Source organism: Pelodiscus sinensis, chromosome 1 (genome assembly GCF_052426305.1).
Source record: "Pelodiscus sinensis isolate ZL-2025 chromosome 1, ASM5242630v1, whole genome shotgun sequence".
In the NCBI taxonomy this organism is placed as follows: Eukaryota; Metazoa; Chordata; order Testudines; family Trionychidae; genus Pelodiscus; species Pelodiscus sinensis.
In genome coordinates this window covers 145,362,931-145,381,791 of record NC_143052.1, presented here as the reverse complement: position 1 = coordinate 145,381,791, position 18,861 = coordinate 145,362,931, and the positions used below count along the sequence as shown (strand labels likewise).

Below are 18,861 nucleotides of genomic sequence, written 5' to 3'. Positions count from 1 at the left end.
AGTCCAGAGTTACTGGAACTCCTATTTCATTTATTATTTGTTTTATGGTCTTTGTTAGAGTCCAGAAACCATGCCACATATTTTTTAATAATGAGAAGCTGGATCGGGTTCAGTCTAAATTTCAAAAATATATTCCAATTAAAGAGTTTAATAGATTCTTGGCTTCTCCCCATCTCTTTGCCATATGCATTCAATAACCCCCAGTTCTTTTTTCCCTGGTAATAAGTCGATTTCAGTGATGGTGACATCATGCATCAAACGTGCAGCTGCCCCTGCACCATTATTTCTTCTAAGCATCTGTCGTGTTTTCTTTTTGAAGCTGGAGGGAGAGCTGTTGTCATTGTGGCAAACTCCACTTCCTGTAAAACAAGGACTTGTTTGGACTCTCTGCTCCTCAGAAAACATTCTGTCCTCAGCCCTGAAGGACATGGCGTGCTGGTACTTGGACAGAAGCCACATGCCCCTCACTGGGAGGTCCACGTGGTGACCTCTAAAGCATGAATCCTGCTCCAGCTTCCAGACCTGTTTAACTTTCTTAGTGAGTCGTGCCAATGAAGTGTCAGGCAGGCACATGTGTTCACAAGGGTGCATACGTGTGCAAGTGTTTGCAGCATCATTTGTGGGATTTCAAATGCAAACAGAAACCTGTTATATTTTTTGTAAACGGCAGAACTTCTCAGTCCTTGCATAGCACCACGGCATCTACTGCATTAGATGATGGACTCTCAGCAAGGTCACCATAGGCTCTGCCAGTGCAGGTGCAATTAAAAAAAAGCTAACAATGGTAGGGTTCCAATGGAAGGAGATGGAAAAGCTGTTTCACTGTGGATAAATACTTACAAGATTCATTGGGTGAAGAAAGAAAGAAAGAAAGAAAGAAAGAAAGAAAGAAAGAAAGAAAGAAAGAAAGAAAGAAAGAAAGAAAGAAAGAAAGAAAGAAAGAAAGAAAGAAAGAAAGAAAGAAAGAAAGAAAGAAAGAAAGAAAGAAAGAAAGTTTCATGCTTCAGGCATCCACCTTGGAGATGAGAAACTGAGGCTCCCAACTCCAACGACTCTTCCATTATTTACACAAAGGCTACATCTACACTACGAGTTTTCTCGGCAAAAAACATGCTAATGAGGGACTCATTTGCATGAGTCGTGATCTCATTTGCATATTTTCTGCCAATCCGTTTTTGCGCTGGGGTTCTTGCGCAAAAGCAACCAGTGTGGACATTTTCTTTTTGTGCAAAAAACCCTTTTTCCGGAAGATCCTTATGCCCCAAAAAAGGAGGTTTACCTATCTTGCAGAAAAAGGGGGTTTTGCGCAAAAAGAAAACGTCTACACTGCTTGTTTTTGTGCGAGAACCCCAGCGCAAAAACGGATTGCCAGAAAATATGCAAATGAGATCGCGACTCATGAAAATGAGTCCCTCATTAGCATGTGTTTTCCGAGAAAACTCGTAGTGTAGACATAGCCAAAGTGGAACTTTAGCAGGGGAGAGTCAGAGACTGCAGGCACCCTATATGAGAATATAGAGCAATGGTTCAAGAATGCTAAGAGATGCGGGAGACCCCTGCTCAAACCCTTTCTCCCTCTCTGTCTGAGGGAGGAAATTCAGTGCATGTCTCCCACCTTCCGCCTGAGTGCTCTAACAGACAGCCAATTACAAGTTATATGGTGGGCAAGGGCAGCACCACCACCTCCTCTTCTAGCCACATTTTGGATTCTGCTCAATCTGTTAGGCATGACAAGCAGGAGTTTTGTGGATTGCAGTGGAGCCTAAAGCCAGGAATTAGGGACCTAAGTACATTTCTGAATCAATTGGGGGCTCTGAATTTGTAGACATATTGGCTATGTCTAGACTGCAAGCCTCTTTCGAAAGAGGCTTTTTCGAAAGATACTTTTGAAAAAGCCTCTTTCAAAAAAGAGCATCTAGACTGCAAGCAGAACTTTCGAAAAAGCAAGCCACTTTTTTGAAAGGCAGTCTGGATGCTCTCTTTTGAAAAACCCCTGTTTGCATTCAAGAACGCCTTTTTTCGAAAGAGCACTTTCGAAAAAAGGCGTTCTTCCTCGTAAAATGAGTTTTTCCGCCGTCGAAAGAAAAGCCGCGTTCTTTCTATTTAATTTCGAAAGAACGCAGCTGCAGCCTAGACGCAGGTGAAGTTTTTTCGGAAAAAGGCTACTTTTTCGGAAAAAACCCCTGAGTCTGGACACAGCCATTGAGAAAATAAGCAAATGAGAAGTTAAAAATCATGCTGCAAAAATCTATTTTTAAAAAGCATTGGGGTGAGCAATGATTTTCCAAACGGCTCTCCTGTGCTATTCAGGACCTAGTGAAAACGCTGTTTTTAATGGGGTTTATGCTGCCCTCAGTGTGTCTGCTGATTGTCACTTTTCCTGTGCTCTGGAAATCATGGCTTTTAAATTCACTGAGCAGTAAGTGAATGCTTCCCTGAAAACTGACTCACTAAAATCCATTCCCAGAATAGACTGCAGGGTTTGGCTAACAGAACTCTGTGGTTTGCATTGCGCTGTGATGGCATAGAACAGCCATGTCAGTTGGAGTCACGGGGAGAATCATGACTGGCCTTTATTTCTCACATGAAGCAAACCCTGCCACAGCCACACATTATTGGTACCAGCATTCATACAACACTCCTTCCACCTTCCTGGGCATCGCATGCTCAGAGCTCTGGAATTCACATGCCTCAGGCTCTTCACCCTATCAGAAAGTGTGCCATTCACTGGCATCACAAAGGGCCCCTTCCCAACACAGGCAGACATGCAGGGGTAGGAACGACATGGATTCCCGGCTTGTCGGTCTCTCAGTCACAGGTGCCTTATAGCAGCAACTGCGTGCTCTGTGCACATTTGTTAAAATACCACCCTAAGCGTACCAAATGATAGCTCTACAGGGCTACATCTACAGTGGTAGCTTCTTGCAAAAGAACTATTTTATGGAAGAGTTCTTGTGCAAAAACTCTTCCACAAGAGAGCATCTACACTGGCATGTGCTTTTGCGCAAGAGCATCCATGGCAGTTAGATGCTCTCTTCTGCAAGAAAGCTCTGATGGCCATTTTAACCATAGGGGCTTCTTGCGCAAGAAATTCATGTTGCCTGTCTACACTGGCCTCTTCTGGAAGAGCTCTTGCACAAGAGGGCTTCTTCCTGAGAGGGAGCGTCAGAGTTCTCATGCAAGAAGCCCTGATTTTCTACAGTACAACATCAGTTTACTTGCACAAGAACGTGCGGCCAATGTAGACAGATGGCATGTTTTTGCACAAGAGCAGCCGTTTTCATGCAAGAACGCGCCAGTGTAGACACAGCCCGGGATGTATAAAGGAATTATGTTCAGCCCAAAATGTTCAAACTGTTTCAAAACCCTCTCTGTGAGGCTGCATGGTGTCCCCTTCACCTCTGGTGCCCCGGGCAGTTGCCTGGGTAGCCATCCTGTAAGGCAAGCTCTGCCCATTGCCCAAGCTGGGGAGAGAGGCCTGTAGAAACTGCTCCAGAGTCTCTGTGCCACTTGAGGATTCTTTCTGGCAAGGCAAATCTTAGGAGAGCAGGATTCACCACCTTCAGGGTTGCTCTGTGTTACAGCTCCAGAGAAGCAGGATCTTACACCTTTAAAGTTTTCAATTTTGTTCTAACTTAGCCTGCTTCTTCAAAGTCTTCATGAGAGCCCCACACCAGTCAAGTCTGAAGAGCGTCAGTTATGTAGTCTTAAAGTTATTTAGCTACAGTACCAGATTGGCAAAGCAGAAATGGGGGCAACTTTAGGTCAGGCCATCTCAACCCAGAGCTCTGCTAAGCAGTAAGTGGTGGGCTGCAGGGAGCTGGCCGGTCAAATGGTGCTGGCTCGCTTCCTGTTTTTTCAGCTGCCTAATTGCATTAAAAGAAGCTAAAAATACATTAAATATTTTCCTTTGCTAATATTACTTCACCATGTAAGCAATTGCTGTCACTGCTATGAGGATGTTATTTGATAACCAATGGGAGGGGGGATGGAAAATGCAATCATAAATAGGAAGCAGGTAGTCCAGCCAATCAGCAGTGGCAGAGTGGGCATGGGGGGGAGGTTAACGATCATGTGTTGAAGGGAACTGTCTTTTTATTAAAATGTGATCAATGTGAAAAAAACTGGTTTGCACTGCAGACTGCCTTTGACTACAGGATCCCAAATTGTCTTTGGTTGTAAAAAACACACTCTCTCTTATATGTGTACTGTCTGAGCAATAGTTTGTGGTGGGGAGAGGAGCATGTACAGGGGGATATAACTGACGGCTTCTGGCTCTGTGCCACTGGAAAGCTGGCCCAATCAGCTACCTGGGGATTATGCTGGTACAACAGGAATTCCTAGGTGATGCAGAGCCAGAGTAGCACCTCTGTGCCAGCACCTCTTTCGAGTCTGCCCCAGCAGTGTGCTTTCTGTACAGGAGGGTATACAGCTGCTGCATCCCTGCAACCCCACAATCGCTACATATTGGAGCAACCTCTTTTGGCAATAAATAGCAGAGCATACACTCTAGCAGCCCTCAAGATGCTCTAATTTACATTGGGGCCAGGTCTGTCGCTGACCTACGATCCTTTTTGGTCTTGTGCCAAACACAATTCAGACGAGAGAAAGTGGCCCTAAGACTGTGCGTTCAGTCTCAGCATTTGCATTTTTTTCTTTTTGGATGCTTAACGGCACAACCATATCATGAAAAGACGGCAATTTTTTGTTTCTTTGTTTTGCATCTATATCTGAACAGAAAGGAGCAGTTTGTGACAGCTTTGCTCACGGTAAGGAGCACCATTTACCATAAGTAGTCTACTGAAGTCAATTGTAAGAAACTACTCAATCAGTGTAGAGCCCTGCAAATCCATGGATACCCACTTTAAATCTGTGGATATGCGTGGATCATTTTTGCAAATGCAGATGTGGATGCCAATTTTGAATTCACACAGAGCTCTATCAACGTGACAAAAGGTATCATAATCTGGTCCAAAGCAATGAGAAATGTTCATCATTGCTGTACGTGAAATGGGATTTTCACACCGCAGCAAACTTTTTATAAGGGAACAGTGATAAAGAAATGTCCGTGACCCCTTCTGTTCTGTTTTCTATCACTTTGCATGGAAATTAAGTCACATTCTTGTTCTTGTCACATCCAGGGCTGGCCTTACCATGAGGCGAACTGGGGGGGGTGCCACTAGGACCCAGAAAATTGAGACGTTTCAAAGTTTTGGCCCAAGCAAGAGGACATGGGGGCGCGATTTGAGCTCCCCACCTCAGGTGCCAAAATGTTGTGGGCCGGCCCTGGTCACATAACAGTCTGTTGAGCTTTAATAACTGCAAGTTGCTAGTATTATTATGTCACTGGAGAATTCAGTAAAGACTATGTCTTCACTGCACTCACATGAACGCGCACACACAGGCTACATCTACATTGCACTTTCTTGCGCAAGAACATATGCAAATGAGCCACCATTTTTGCACAAGAGCCATTCTGCCCGAAAATAAGCAGCAGAATGGCTCTTACATAAGAGGGAGTTTTGCACAAGAAGGAGCAGTATAGACTGCTCCTTCATGAGCAAAAGCCCCTTGCGCAAAAATGGCGGCTCATTAAGTATTCAAATGAGGTGCAGCAATATTTATTGCCGTGCCTCATTTACATATGTTCTTGTGCAAGAATGTACAATGTAGATGTAGCCACAAGGTGTTTTCAAATTGAGATAGCTAACTTGGGAGAGCTATCTTAGCCCCGGTCTACACTAGAAATAACTCCCCTCATTTCGAAATAACAAGTGGAGCATCCACATTACCAAGCCCGCTATTTCAAAGTAAGGGGCTGGTTATTTCAAAATAATAACTCCTGCTTTCCACAAAGAATAACACATTTCAAAATAGTGGTAGTGTGGATGCTCCACAGCTGCTATTTCGAAATAACTACTCCTGAGTCATTCAAAGTAATTACTCCCCAGTGCTTGTTGGGGCTCTAAGTCAAGGTAATCTCTCTGCAGTATGGGTGTGTCTACACAGCACCCTTAACTCAAAATTAGCTACGCAATTTGTGCGATGCAATTTGCATAGCTTATTTCAAGTATATTTCAAAATAGCTTATTTTATAATTTGGCACTGTTTACACAGCACCAAATTTTGAAATAACTTGGTGTTCTGAAATTGCCCTTAACCCGTATGGAACGAGGGTTACCAGAATGTTGGAATAAGCCACCCATTATTTCTAAATCTATTTCAAAATAACATGCTGCTTCAATAGACACGAAATAGCTATTTCCAGATGCTTCCAGTATCCCAAAATAGCTCTTCAGTGTATACGTATCCAAAGGGAGCCTGCCTCGGACTAATTTGGAGGCTTCCCCATAGTGGAGGCATACTATTTCGAAATAGTTATTTCAGGAGTTATGATTTCAAAATAAGTTATTTCAAAATAATTTCCTAGTGTAGACATGCCATTGACGTAAAATCTGAGTGGAGACAAGGCAGGGGAAAATTTTACCTCAACGTAGCTAGAGATGAAAGCCCCATTTAACACATCAAGAGATACAGGAAGCAAAAACGGTAGTAAGAAACATTATGAAGAACCTGCAGGAAGGGTATTTCTGGTATACTGGACAATTTCCATCAGTGCCACTTTCACACAGAGAATTTTCTTGAAAGCAAGTCTGGTTTTGCTGTGAGAGGTGGTGTGATTTTATCGGCATGTACGTGATGATACATGGTCAGGGAATCCTCTGGCTCAGAAAGGGTCCCTTGTGGATCAGGCAGTCCAGTTTTCTTCCTCTTGCCACAACAGAGAATGACTCAAATGGTAAATATGTAACAATGCTCTCCTCCGTCCCCTTCTCCTCAAGCAGGTGTGTCTCCCCCACTTCCCTTTTGTACTCTCCTTGTATTTGCTAAACTAATGCATGTATCTGAGTAGTTCTAGTTCCACTCGAAATACAGGGGATACTCAAGTGGCTACACCACACCTCCTACACTATAAAGCTTCCATTTTTTCTTTTTTATATCTTCATGGCAGTCTACAAACTCTGTGACACAGCTGTATACCAGATGCACAACATAACGTGTTGTTACCTCCCCACCACCATTTTGTGCCCTTCATACAATGACTCACCTTGCTGTTTCTGCATGGTAGTGAAATCTTCAAAGGTGAGGGTGCGCACAGGGGGCCTCCAGAAGGCATACGTTTCCATAATGGCCTCCAGGCCGGTTCTGTGGAACGAAAATAGAGCAAGGAAAGAAAATGTCAAACAGCTAGTAAGCAGATCAGCTTCAAAAAAGAAAGAGTCCGAACCTCATTTGACAAACTGCCAATGACCACTGCAAGGTCACCTTGACATTTGTGAATTCCTTGAGCAAACCCTACTGCACAGGTGTTGTTCACAAGAATAAAACTGAATTTTCCTAATCCAGGATATGAATAGATTGCATCAGTATTCCAATTATTTTTCTTTTTAACCAGGACCCTAAAATCTATGCTTTCTTTGAGGGAGACAGTACTGATGGTTAGTTTTTTGCGGGTGACTTTTCTAAGCTTCGTAGCATAAAATGTGTGTGTGTGTGTGTGTGTGTGTGTGTGTGTGTGTGTGTGTGTGTGTGTGTGTGTGTGTACGCACATGCGTGTGCACGTCACTAACACACACACATGCACACAGGATGGAATTCAGCCAAGTGAACCTGAAGAAGATGTGAGGAGGGAGGATTTTTTATGAAACTCCATCTTGCTCCTTACCCCCATATTTTGGACACCTTTCTGAACCATTTTTATTTCAAAATCGTTCTGGAAACTTAATCTCAGGAGGCTGTCTCAGGAGAGCCCCAATGCTTTCTAGTTTTGTCTGGATCAGAAATGAAGTGACAGGCCTTTCCTTGGGATGTCTGGCACCTCCACTTTGGGTTCCTAGCCCAAAACAAGTGCGGAAACAGACAGGGAGAAAAAAGTGAGCTGAACTTTTCTTGGCTTCCTAAAGTGTTTGGTTTCACGTTGAAAGTTGTCAGGTGGGCTCTAAGTTTACAGCTATCCGTAAATGCCTTGCTTTTAAGTTCTCAGTATATAGCTAGGGCTATAAAGAAGAGTTAGCAGGAAAAGAGCTGTCTGCTCTTTATGGGACCCTTTTCTCCCAATATGTTTTCCTTTCTAGAGTAGAATCTGCTCAACTCTAACCCAGCACTCCCTCATTTCTGCCTGTTTCTCGGTGGCATGTTGGCTCCTTTGCACTGATGAAGTGCTAAGCGATGCTTCATTAAATGTGCAAATGTATCTCACTTCAGTACAAGTGGCTCTAACATCCTCAGAGCCACTCTGCAGCGTGCTGATACTGTAGCTGGCTTTTGCCTTTAATCATTTCTTCCTGCACGAGCTTCCACTCACTTAGTTAACTTTCCATAGTCGCCCCGGAAGCTTGGATGCTTTAAATATATTGGAGCTGGCAAACTAAACTCTATATTTTAAGAGGAGGTTTAGAGGAAAGATTGTTGCCTGGTGTTTATTAGCTGCTAAGCTGTTAGAAGTAGGAACAGAAGACATCTCAACATAGCAGGCTTGCACGAGCCCTGAATGTATTACAACACAACTATTTGGTTAATACTGAGGCCTTTGGCAGCTCATGAAGCTTAGGGACAACAAGACCAAAAAAAAAAATCTGAACCAAAAAGCTAAGCCTAGAACTGTGTGTGGAAGCTGCATGTATGTTGCTCCAGGACCTTAAAAATTTCTTCTCTCCTATGCTGAGAAATTGGCTCCCATGTCAATCCAGTGCATTAGTGCTATCTGCATCCCACACAGAAAAGTGACACTGTGGAGAGATAGGCACAGTTTCTTGGTCTCATGAAACCACCAACAGCCCCAATCCTGAGGGAGGATTTCATGCCATATGAAAACTAAAGAGAATAAAGTGTCAACGATGAGGTCAGCACAACAGGAACACTGAACAATTCAAAAGAGCAAAACACCAAGAAAAGCAAAAATTTAAGATTCCAGCGACAGTGACACAACGATCCACGTTACTCACTAGACAAGAGGGTCTATGCACAGCTTGGCTGAGTTAATATTGCTCTTAGGCCCTTAGCCTTTGCATAGCCTCACTCCCCTGCACCAGAAGCTGACCTCCAGCTCTATCTCGTCTCCTCCATGTTTGTGGTGCAAAGAAGATGCTGCTCTACCTGTGTCAATGATATAAAGGCAGGGGACATTTCTGGAGACCCTGGGGCATGAAGCGACAGTCCCTTACAACAGTCAGAAATTATGCTAGTGTAGCCTCCAGTCAGGCTGTGGCTCAGAGAAGCAGAAATGCCCCTCGGTCCGCACCAAGCACTGCTCAACGTTTTCCTGGCCGATAGCTCTCCAAGTCGAACTGTACAGCCCTTCAGCGTAGTGACACAGTTTTGAGCATTTAATTTTTTTCAAGAAAAAAGGGAATAATTTGGAAGAAATGAAAAGCAGAACAGAACTAAAACACAGAGCGCTTTGGTGAGCAGCGCTTTCCATCTCAAGAGTAGACTGTGCCCTGGAGCACCAGGGGAATTCTCACGCTGTAGTGGAAGTGAATCCATTAATACACAGACTCTTCCCACTCTGTGTGCTAGTGGGGGGAGAGGATGGAGGATAAGGCCAGGGCCCTGTTTCCTCTCTGTCCCTGGTAGTGTATTCCACTGGGAGCAGGAGTAGTTGCTTATAAATGCTCAAGTCATGCAAGCAGCATGTGGCGGAGATAGGAATGTAACCTAGCTCTCCTGCAGGCTAGTTTACTGCCTGAACCACAAGGCCATCCTTTCTCCTCCTGCAATCCCTTGCCTCATTCACTGCATAACTCTCAACAGCTGCAACACACGAGATAGGATTCCTCCACACAACAGCCGCATTTACCAAACAACTTTGCCTTATTCGCCTTCCATTCTTTTCACTGAAAGAGGTGGGAATCCTGTGGGGAAAAGTGCTGTATGATTGTCTAATCAAAACATGTGTCATGCATACACACAAGGGGGCAGAATTAAGGTCGCACACGCTCATTTCTTTCTTTCTTTTCCTAACTTTTGAGCCCTTGACTTTGCACCCTTAACTCTATTGTTTCAGAAGCTTCAGGGGGTAGCCAAGTTAATCTGTAGAGGTAAACTGAAAAAACAACAAATAGTCTGGTAGCACTTTATAGACCAGCAGTTCTCAAACTTTTTTGGGCTCCCGAGCCCTTTACATGTGTAAAAATTTATGCGGAGCCCCAGCAGTCCACTGATTGAATGTGTTGTACCTATCAATGTTTCCAGTTTGTCAACCTCGCGGAGCCCCTGGAGACAAGGGCTCTGCAGAGCACAGTTTGAGAAACACTGTTATAAACTAACAAAACATGTAGATGGGATCATGAGCTTTCGTGGGCACAGCCCACTTCTTCAGATGACTGGAGTGTTGGATGTCTAGGACCAAAATAAATAGGGGAGATGGGAGGAGGGGGTAGAAGAAGGAAAAATTGGGAGGGGGAGACAAGAAAAGGCAGTGGGTAAAAAATATATCAAAGGAAAGCCAAGTCTATAAGCACCTAAAGACTAGATAGTGAAAGGGGGCAGATAAGAACCATTAATTAGCAAGCAACAAAGTCAGGAAACACTTAAAGACTGATGAAACATCTTGGTATCATAAGATTCTTCAAAGGCAAAGAACCACTGTCATGCTCATTGTTTGATAGGTAGGTGATGACCTACCCATCCAATATCTTTGTTTAATCCAGAAGTGTGAGAATTGAACTTGTGAATAAACTGAAGCTCCAGCTATGTGGATTTTCTACCATCAGCAACTCTAATGAGCTTCCCCACCCCCGGAACAGATGATTAACTAGGTTTGATCCCAGGATCTTCAGAGCCATAGCACTGACCTCTACCACTGAAGCTAAAGTAGTTATGTTAGCTACTAGTATCAGTACTAGGTTTCTATTTTGTGTGTGCACCAGCCGCTAGATGCACTAGAAGCAACATGCACTTTCTAAGCAGGTTACATTTACTGCAAGAAAGCAGTAAATGTTGAAAATGGGCATTGATGCCCAGGTAGGGGAGTGTTGTCTAGTGATTATAGCAGAGGTGTGAGAGAGCTATTTGTTTGTTAAGGATGCTTTTCTTTTACAAAGTGCCTTTTCACTATTGGGTTGCCCTTGCCGTACTCTTTGGCCTTGATTCAGCAGTGTGCTTAATCATATGCCCACATGTTACTGAAGTAAATGGGACTGACACACACTTAAAATTAAACAGGTGCTTAAGTGCTTTACTGAACTGCTATTCCTCAACATGCTGAGCTTCTCCAGAATATCTAAGCACTTCTTTTGGTGCCTGAAGGAAAGCTACCATGCTCGTTGGAAAACCTGGCCCAGCGAGCGCTGGTGAGTACATATAATCTCCATTTTCCCCTCACTGGACCCCACAAATCCTCTCCCTCTCACACCATCCTTATGAAGGAGGGGGAAATATATCAGAGGAGGATTCACTGCCAGCTTTATTTTAATGAGGTCAACCCCTTTAATAGGTATCCAGAATTTGCTCTCTCTCTTTTTTTATTATTATTTTCAGTGCTGTAAAGTTTTAATGCTGTGCAATAAATGAAACAATTCCATTGTCTGAAAAATGAAAAAAAGATGTCCCAGTTATCTCTGTGTGTGTCAATAATCCATTCCATATGGCTGGCCCGCCCATGCCTGCTGCACGCAAAATTCATGTCACCATTTCATTGTTCACTCAGGAAGCCAATCCATAGGCTCCAAGCAACTCTCCTTTGTCTCCTTCCCTAGCCAAAGGCTCTGATTGCTCCGGGCACAGCCTCCCCTTGTTCATCTCAGCTGTCAGAGCTCTAGGTAAAGGGGAGAGTCAGTGCTGTGCCTTAGAGTTTTCTTTCCCTTTGTCTTCTCCTCCTGCATTTGCAGATGGCTACTTTCTAATGGGTGAGCTGCCTCCTGCTGGCTGCAGGAATAACACATCCCAGGGAAGTGAGAAGCCCATGCAAAGGGGACTCACGCAAGCCTCCGAACCAACTGGCAATTTCGTACCCATAGGTTGGCTAGCTAAACATTCTGCTGCCCAATCTCTGCATGTGCAATTCAGAAGTGATTTTGCGAAACCCGGGTTTCCATGCTGCCACCACATGTATTTGCCCTCCCAACAGACTGGTGAGGCCAGGCGGTATCGCACCATAATGCGACAGACCTGAGGCATAGAAAGACCTGCCCATGATCACACAGGTAGTTTGTGGCAAAGAAAGCAATCCGATGTAGGTTTCCCAAGTATTGGGTTAGTCCCCTACCATCACTAGCTACCATCAGCTAACACGTGTCCATTGCTAACATTTTTATTGCCCAGCTCATCACGCCAAGCTGTTGGGCACAGCCACGTATCCACCAAACTGTCTGTTCCTCTTCCTCCAACCACAAGCCAGGCATCACAGGCTGTGGGCTGTGCAGGGCTCAGTTCTGTCCTACAAGGGGCCTAGACCCTGAGGGAGGCATGCAAGGAAGAGGAGAAGCAGGGAGCAAGTAGGGACGCTCCAGGTAGGCAGCCATGCTAACCCAAGTTTCACCCCATCCTCATGAGGCCTCGGGTTGGCTGGTTGGTTCGTGATTTACAGTCTGCCTGGGGTCTCATTGTTTCTGAGCTTCTCGAGCAGCCAGGGGTCACCTTAGAAACCAAAAAGCTTTGTTAAGATGTAATCAGCATTAGGGTGGGGATTTTATGAGGTGAGATCTTCCTCAGATGGATTTGGAAAGTCACAAAGCCCGTGCCATGTCCCCAAGGCAGCAGTGCATTCGGCTCTGCCTTGCACTATCAAGCCAGATTCTGCCCAAATGGCGAGTCTGGGGGGAAAGTTTTAAGTAAATGAAACCCAAAGGTTGTAAGATGGAGACCGTTTTGCAGTTTTTAACAGCAATATGTAACCCCAGAGGATGCGGGAGGTTATAACAATGAAACAGGAACAGTGTAAGAAACAAACAAAAAAGTAAAGAGGCAGCTGCTATTTCACGATCATGGCTCCTTCCACCAAGCAGAAGAGCAGATTCTTAGGGGAAAAGCTCAGACAAAAAAAGGGGAGGCCCAAATATTTTCCTCTCTTCATTTGTGCTAGTTTTCCCTTCACTTTATTTGTTCTGCATCACCTGCTGGAAAACTTAAGAGAAAGCCGTGGGAGCATGATGCAGCGATGCTGACACAGCCCTGAAGAATGCAGAGAGGACCACAGCTTCACAAACCATGCTGTAGCTCCCACTGCTGTTTGTTTATTTAAAGGGAAAGATGTTTTAATATGAAATCTCTCAGTGAGAAGCTGTGCACATTCCTGCTTCAGAAGCGGGCCTCTCCCAAATTGTGCCAGTTTATCTTTCAAAAAAAGACAGTTATCTTGTTTTCCAGCTGCCACTCTGCATGCTATGGCAGACAGAAATTGTTGGGGGCAATGGGGGAAACCACAGAATAACACATGATAGTTTTTCCTCTCATCCCACTCACAGATGAGGCTGAGTCTGGGGACTGAGAGTTAGCTAGCATCGGTAAGAGTCCCACACACATAAAGGACCCTTGAACTTGAATCTTTTTTTTCTCGTGTGTGGTGGGGGGTGCCAGGCATCGCATACATGTGTGGGAGAGGAAGGGGAGCTTGATTTTGGGCAAAGGTTCTAAAAATTACAGAAAATTTCCCAACCTGGCTGAGAACTGCCATAAAACCTTGTCTCAGAGGGTAGCCATGTTAGTTTGTGTCTGCAAAAACAACAAGGTGTCTTATGGCACCTTAGGCTATGTCTACACTACCAGGTTATTTCGAAATAAGTTATTTCAATAGCTATTTCAAAATAAGCTTATTCCTCTTCCCAAGCCCGAGTTATCATTTCAAAAACAACAAGCCCATTATTTCAAAATAACAGGTGTGGGAGTATGGACGCTTGCCTTGTTATTTCAAAATAAGGGGAGTTATTTTGAAATAACTCCCCAGTGTAGACATGCCCTTACAGACTAAGGGTACATCTACACAGTAGTGTGTACCTTGAAATAATAGCTTATTTCAAAATTTGGCACTGTCTACACAGAACTTATTTTGAAATAAATCGCTATTTTGCTGACTTCCTTCATCCTCGTACAACGAGGTTTACTGGAAGTTGGAGTAAGAAGCTCATTGCTTCAAATTTATTTTGAAATAACAGGCTTCTTGTGTAGAAGTACCTCAGCCAAATAAACAAATGCGCTTTGGGGCATAATGTCATGAAGCAGAGAGATGATATCCATCTCTTTATAGGGATCTTGTGTAACAATGCCAAGAACTCTGCATTGAGTTCTGCCCTTCCCACGGCCCCTATTACCTGGGAAATACCAATAAACTGAAATATATTTATCGATAAGCAACAAAATGGAAGACCTGACTTGTGAGGAAAAATGTTGAAGCTGGTTCCTATGTTTTCTATGGATGCCACCAGCACACTGTGACTGTAGCTAGGAAAATTAAAACAGCCACTCCTAATTTCTGTGATAACAAGTCTACAGCAACTTTCTTCTGATGCAAAACTGAATTACCCAACAACATGATTTCCTGGGGCTTAAAAGGGATAAAAAGAGAGTGTCCGGGGTACAAGGGAAGAATGAGCTAAACAGAAGGAAAGATAAATGGGATCTTACCTGTTTCTCCCAGAATCTCTAAATCCTTTAGCAAAAGGGTTTCGGTCAATTTTTAATCTAGTGATCTGCAAAAGAAAAAGCTGAGAATCAGCTCACATGAAACCCCATGTAAGCCCAGGACCCAGTATTGGACTGTTTCTCGCTCTGAATCCCTGGTCTCTGGAGGGAGGGGTGTGAGTATCTGGGTTGAGGGCCATGGTTGGGGGCACATGCTGTGTGGTTATCTGGGCTGGTGGGGGGCCTACAGCTGGTGTGAGTGTCTGGTCCAAAGGGTGCATGGCTGGGCTCTGAGGAAAGGGGTGTGAGTGTCTGGCCACCCAGCTGGTGTCGGGGAAAGGGGGGTTAGTAGGTTGTGGTAGGGGTTTCTTTAACTCTGCATTCCTAGAAGAACTTTTCCTTGGGTCTGTATTGTTACAGACATACTTGCTGACAGGTATTTTGAAATAACTTATCAAAATAATTTCAACTGATATGACTATTTTAACAAACAGAATTTGCAGAGTTTTACAGAATTTTAACATATAATGTGCAGGATTTTTAAATTTTTGACACAGAATTTCTTCCAGAATAAACAGCTACATACAGTCACTCAGGGTGTGACCTGCATGTTGGGAGGCTGTCAGCAACCCTGACTGGGAGGTACCACAGCAAAGCTCTGTGAGGCACCCCAAGTCTCAGTGACACAGTTTCTCACTGGACTGGGTTGCACTTGCACCCCACCATGGCCGTGTCCAGACTCAGGGGTTTTTTCGGGAAAAGTAGCCTTTTCCCGAAAAAACTTCCCCTGCGTCCAGACTCAAGACGCGTTCTTTCGAAATTATTTCGAAAGAACGTGGCTTTTCTTTCGATGGCGGTAAACCTCAATTTACGAGGAAGAACGCCTTCTATCGAAAGTTCCTCTTTCGAAAGAAGGCGTTCTTCAATGTAAAGAGGCCGTCTTCGAAAGAGAGCATCCAGACTCGCTGGGTGCTCTCTTTCGAAAAAGCGGATTTCTCTTTCGAAAGATCCGCCTGCAGTCTAGACGCGATCTTTCGAAAGAGGCTCTTTCGAAAGATGCTTTCGAAAGAGCCTCTTTCGAAAGAAGCCTGCAGTCTAGACATAGCCCATGTGACATACCCAAAAGGTTCATAATTGAAAGTGGGTATAACAGCACACAAAACTGTTTAGATCATTATGAGAGTCTAATCTAACCTCCTGTATAGCACAGGGCATAGAACCTCACCCAGGAAAAAAAGTCAAAGGTCCAACAGTTGTGAATTGTAGGGCTAGGCCCTGACTTGGATTTGAATCAATGATCTCTCTCTCCATAAGTAAGAAGCCAACCCAAAAGCTACCAATGTACCCTGCAACTAGTTAGGAAGGGCACTATCTCCTATCTCCTCCTGCACTCTAAGGCACTATCTTAGGCTGAGCATACATCTTCTTTTGGCTGGGAGAATCCCTTTTTTAAGCCCTGTTCTGGATGTACTGACCTTTTTTGGCAGACCTGGGCATTTGTCCCATTTGCTCTTGCTTTTGACGAGCAATTGATAAGAGCAAATAGGACAAATGTCCAGTTTTGCCAAGAAAGTGAGGCATGTCCCCTAACAGGGTGCAGAAAAATGGCCAAGGGGGTGCATAATGGGAGAATTTGGGTGTGTGGCTTGCACCAGCCACACACAGAGATGGGGGGGTCTCAGGTTAACAGCTAGGACCAGCCCCACATCGTGTCCCATTTTCACTTTAAGAAATATAGTCACCCTACACTTTCTAATCGTACATTAACCAGGCCACAGTACTGACACTTACCATTTAAACAGAGTGACTGTGGACCTGACATCTGTTTGTCTAATCTATGCTGGATCCTATACCACACACCTCACCTTGTAGCTGGAAGGCTTCAGAGAAGAGAGTGGGTTTTGAGGAGGGATTTGGGAATGAAAGGAAAATAGCCAATTTTATAGTAGGAAATCTCCTATTCTGAAGTTTTCCCTATGGCTATGTCTAGACTGCAGGCTTCTTTCGAAAGAGGCTCTTTCGAAAGAGAGCGTCTAGACTGCAGGCGGATCTTTCGAAAGAGAAATCCGCTTTTTCGAAAGAGAGCACCCAGCGAGTCTGGACGCTCTCTTTCGAGGAAGCCCTATTTACATTGAAGAACGCCTTCTTTCGAAAGAGGAACTTTCGAAAGAAGGTGTTCTTCCTCGTAAATTGAGGTTTACCGCCATCGAAAGAAAAGCCGCGTTCTTTCGAAATAATTTCGAAAGAACACGGCTTGAGTCTGGACGCAGGGGAAGTTTTTTCGGGAAAAGGCTACTTTTCCCGAAAAAACCCCTGAGTCTGGACACAGCCTATGTCTCCCCCATTTTTTAGATTTCTCAACACACACAATTTTCAGATGGAATAAAAGCTTGAAAAGATTGAAAGCTCTTTGCAGAAGGGAATGTGTCTTGTGTTCTATAAAGTTCCATGGTGCTTGTATAAACATTTTGTAATAATTCATTAAATGTGTCAAATTCTCTGACATTGTCCCTTATTTCAAAGTTAAAATTTCAATAGGACTATATTTCATTGAAAAGATGAGCGATTCCTAAAGACTGAGGTTACAATGTTATTGTCTGCAAAATATCTAAGGTGAGAAATGTCTCTTCCTTTCTATTTGTATTTACAAAAAACTCTCTCATCCTGGAAATCTATAGCAGCAAACTGCAGACCATATTTTCCTTTCAAGTCAGGCTACAATATCAGATTTTTCCTTTCATGCTGGTTCATGTTGTCATTCTGGTTTTTGTTACTGTTTATGACATATAACTGGACCACCATGGTATTGGCATACTGCATAGGACTTTTTCTGTTATGACATCTTACCTCACATGCTGTTATAAATGCTGAGAAATGACATTAACACTGACATTTTGATCCCAGCAGAAATTATTGTTTTCATACTAAGAAGATGAATGGAAGATCCTTTTACTGAACTGAGGATGCAAATTAATACTCTCCTAAGCATGCAAAGTATAAGAAGTGCTCTCCCAGATCAAAGCATTGGAGAACCACTGTTCTATCCCCCTGCTTCTGTGAGGGATGTGTGCCCCCTCTCTGTGGCTTTCAGACTGCCCTGATTCTTCAGGAATTGAGGTCACATTCAACTCATTGTATCCAGCTTCCAAGAATCAGGACAACTGCTCCAACCCCCTTTAAAGTGGTGGGGGTTGTCCTCATCACCAAATGATAATGGCAATTAGTGTAATTTTCATCTCCTTTCCTGCCCCCAGCTGACCCTCCTGCACCTCTGATATGTCCAAGAATTAATACTGACCCCGGTTCTCCCTTGGGATTTCCATCTGGGAAGAGCAGCATTAATTTACAGTTGGGACACTACAGTGATCAGCACGTTATCATCCTGACCTGACCTGACCTGATAGCAATGCCCACTTTGGGGCTCAGTAAAGATCTCATGGCAGTCACTCTCCACTTTCTGCCTTATAGGCCGTGTGCTTGAGCTGCTGGTAGAAGCTGCCACCGAATCCATCCCTATAAAGGTACAGAAGCTTCAGGGGGTAGCTGAGTTAGTCTGTACAGGGGCGAGGAGTCCTGTGGCACTTTATAGACTAACTGAAGTGTAGGAGCATAAGCTTTCGTGGGCAAAGACCCACTTCATCAGACGAAGTGGGTCTTTGCCCACGAAAGCTTATGCTCCTACACTTCAGTTAGTCTATAAGGTGCCACAGGACTCCTCGCCACTTTTGCAGATTCAGACTAACACAGCTACCCCTCTGATACTAGTCTGTACAGGATAAACTTAAAAAAACAACAAATAATCTGGTAGCACTTTAAAGACTAATGAAACATATAGATGGTCTCATGAGCTTTTGTGGGCAAAACCCACTTCTTCAGATGGTGTGTGCCCACGAGAGCTCATGATACCATCTACATGTTTTGTTAGTCTTTAAAGTGCTACCAGAGTATTTGTTGTTTTTTTAAGTTTATAAAGGTACAGTCATTAGAAAGCAAAGTTGCCGTTGGTTTTCTGATTTCTGAATGAGCTCTCTCTTCTTCCTTTTACCTCTGGACAATTGGACTTTTCTTTTTAAGCCCAACCCACATCTCTCAAGCACTGACTCGGACCAGAGTTCTGTAGTTAAAGAAAAAGGACCAATTCCTTGCTGCAAAGCCACGTAAGAATCAAAGAGTGAACCAGACATTCATCAGGGTGTGTTTTGGGTAATGCTGCACTGGAAAGTCTACTCCAAAACTTTCTGT

The 18,861-nt window shown here is 43.9% G+C and overlaps 1 protein-coding gene across 2 annotated transcripts in view; it reads right to left on the bottom strand.

Moving 5' to 3' along the window:
* The window catches only part of TBX15 (T-box transcription factor 15), a 120,947-nt gene that overhangs the window by 13,808 nt on the left and 88,278 nt on the right, over positions 1–18,861 (bottom strand). For both annotated transcript variants that reach the window (XM_006132936.5, XM_075904815.2), the window contains exons 6-7: positions 14,623–14,687; positions 7,109–7,206 (exon numbers count right to left, since the gene is read on the bottom strand). In XM_006132936.5, the coding sequence (XP_006132998.2) occupies positions 7,109–7,206; positions 14,623–14,687 (163 nt within the window). The remainder of the gene's footprint in view (positions 1–7,108; positions 7,207–14,622; positions 14,688–18,861) is intronic.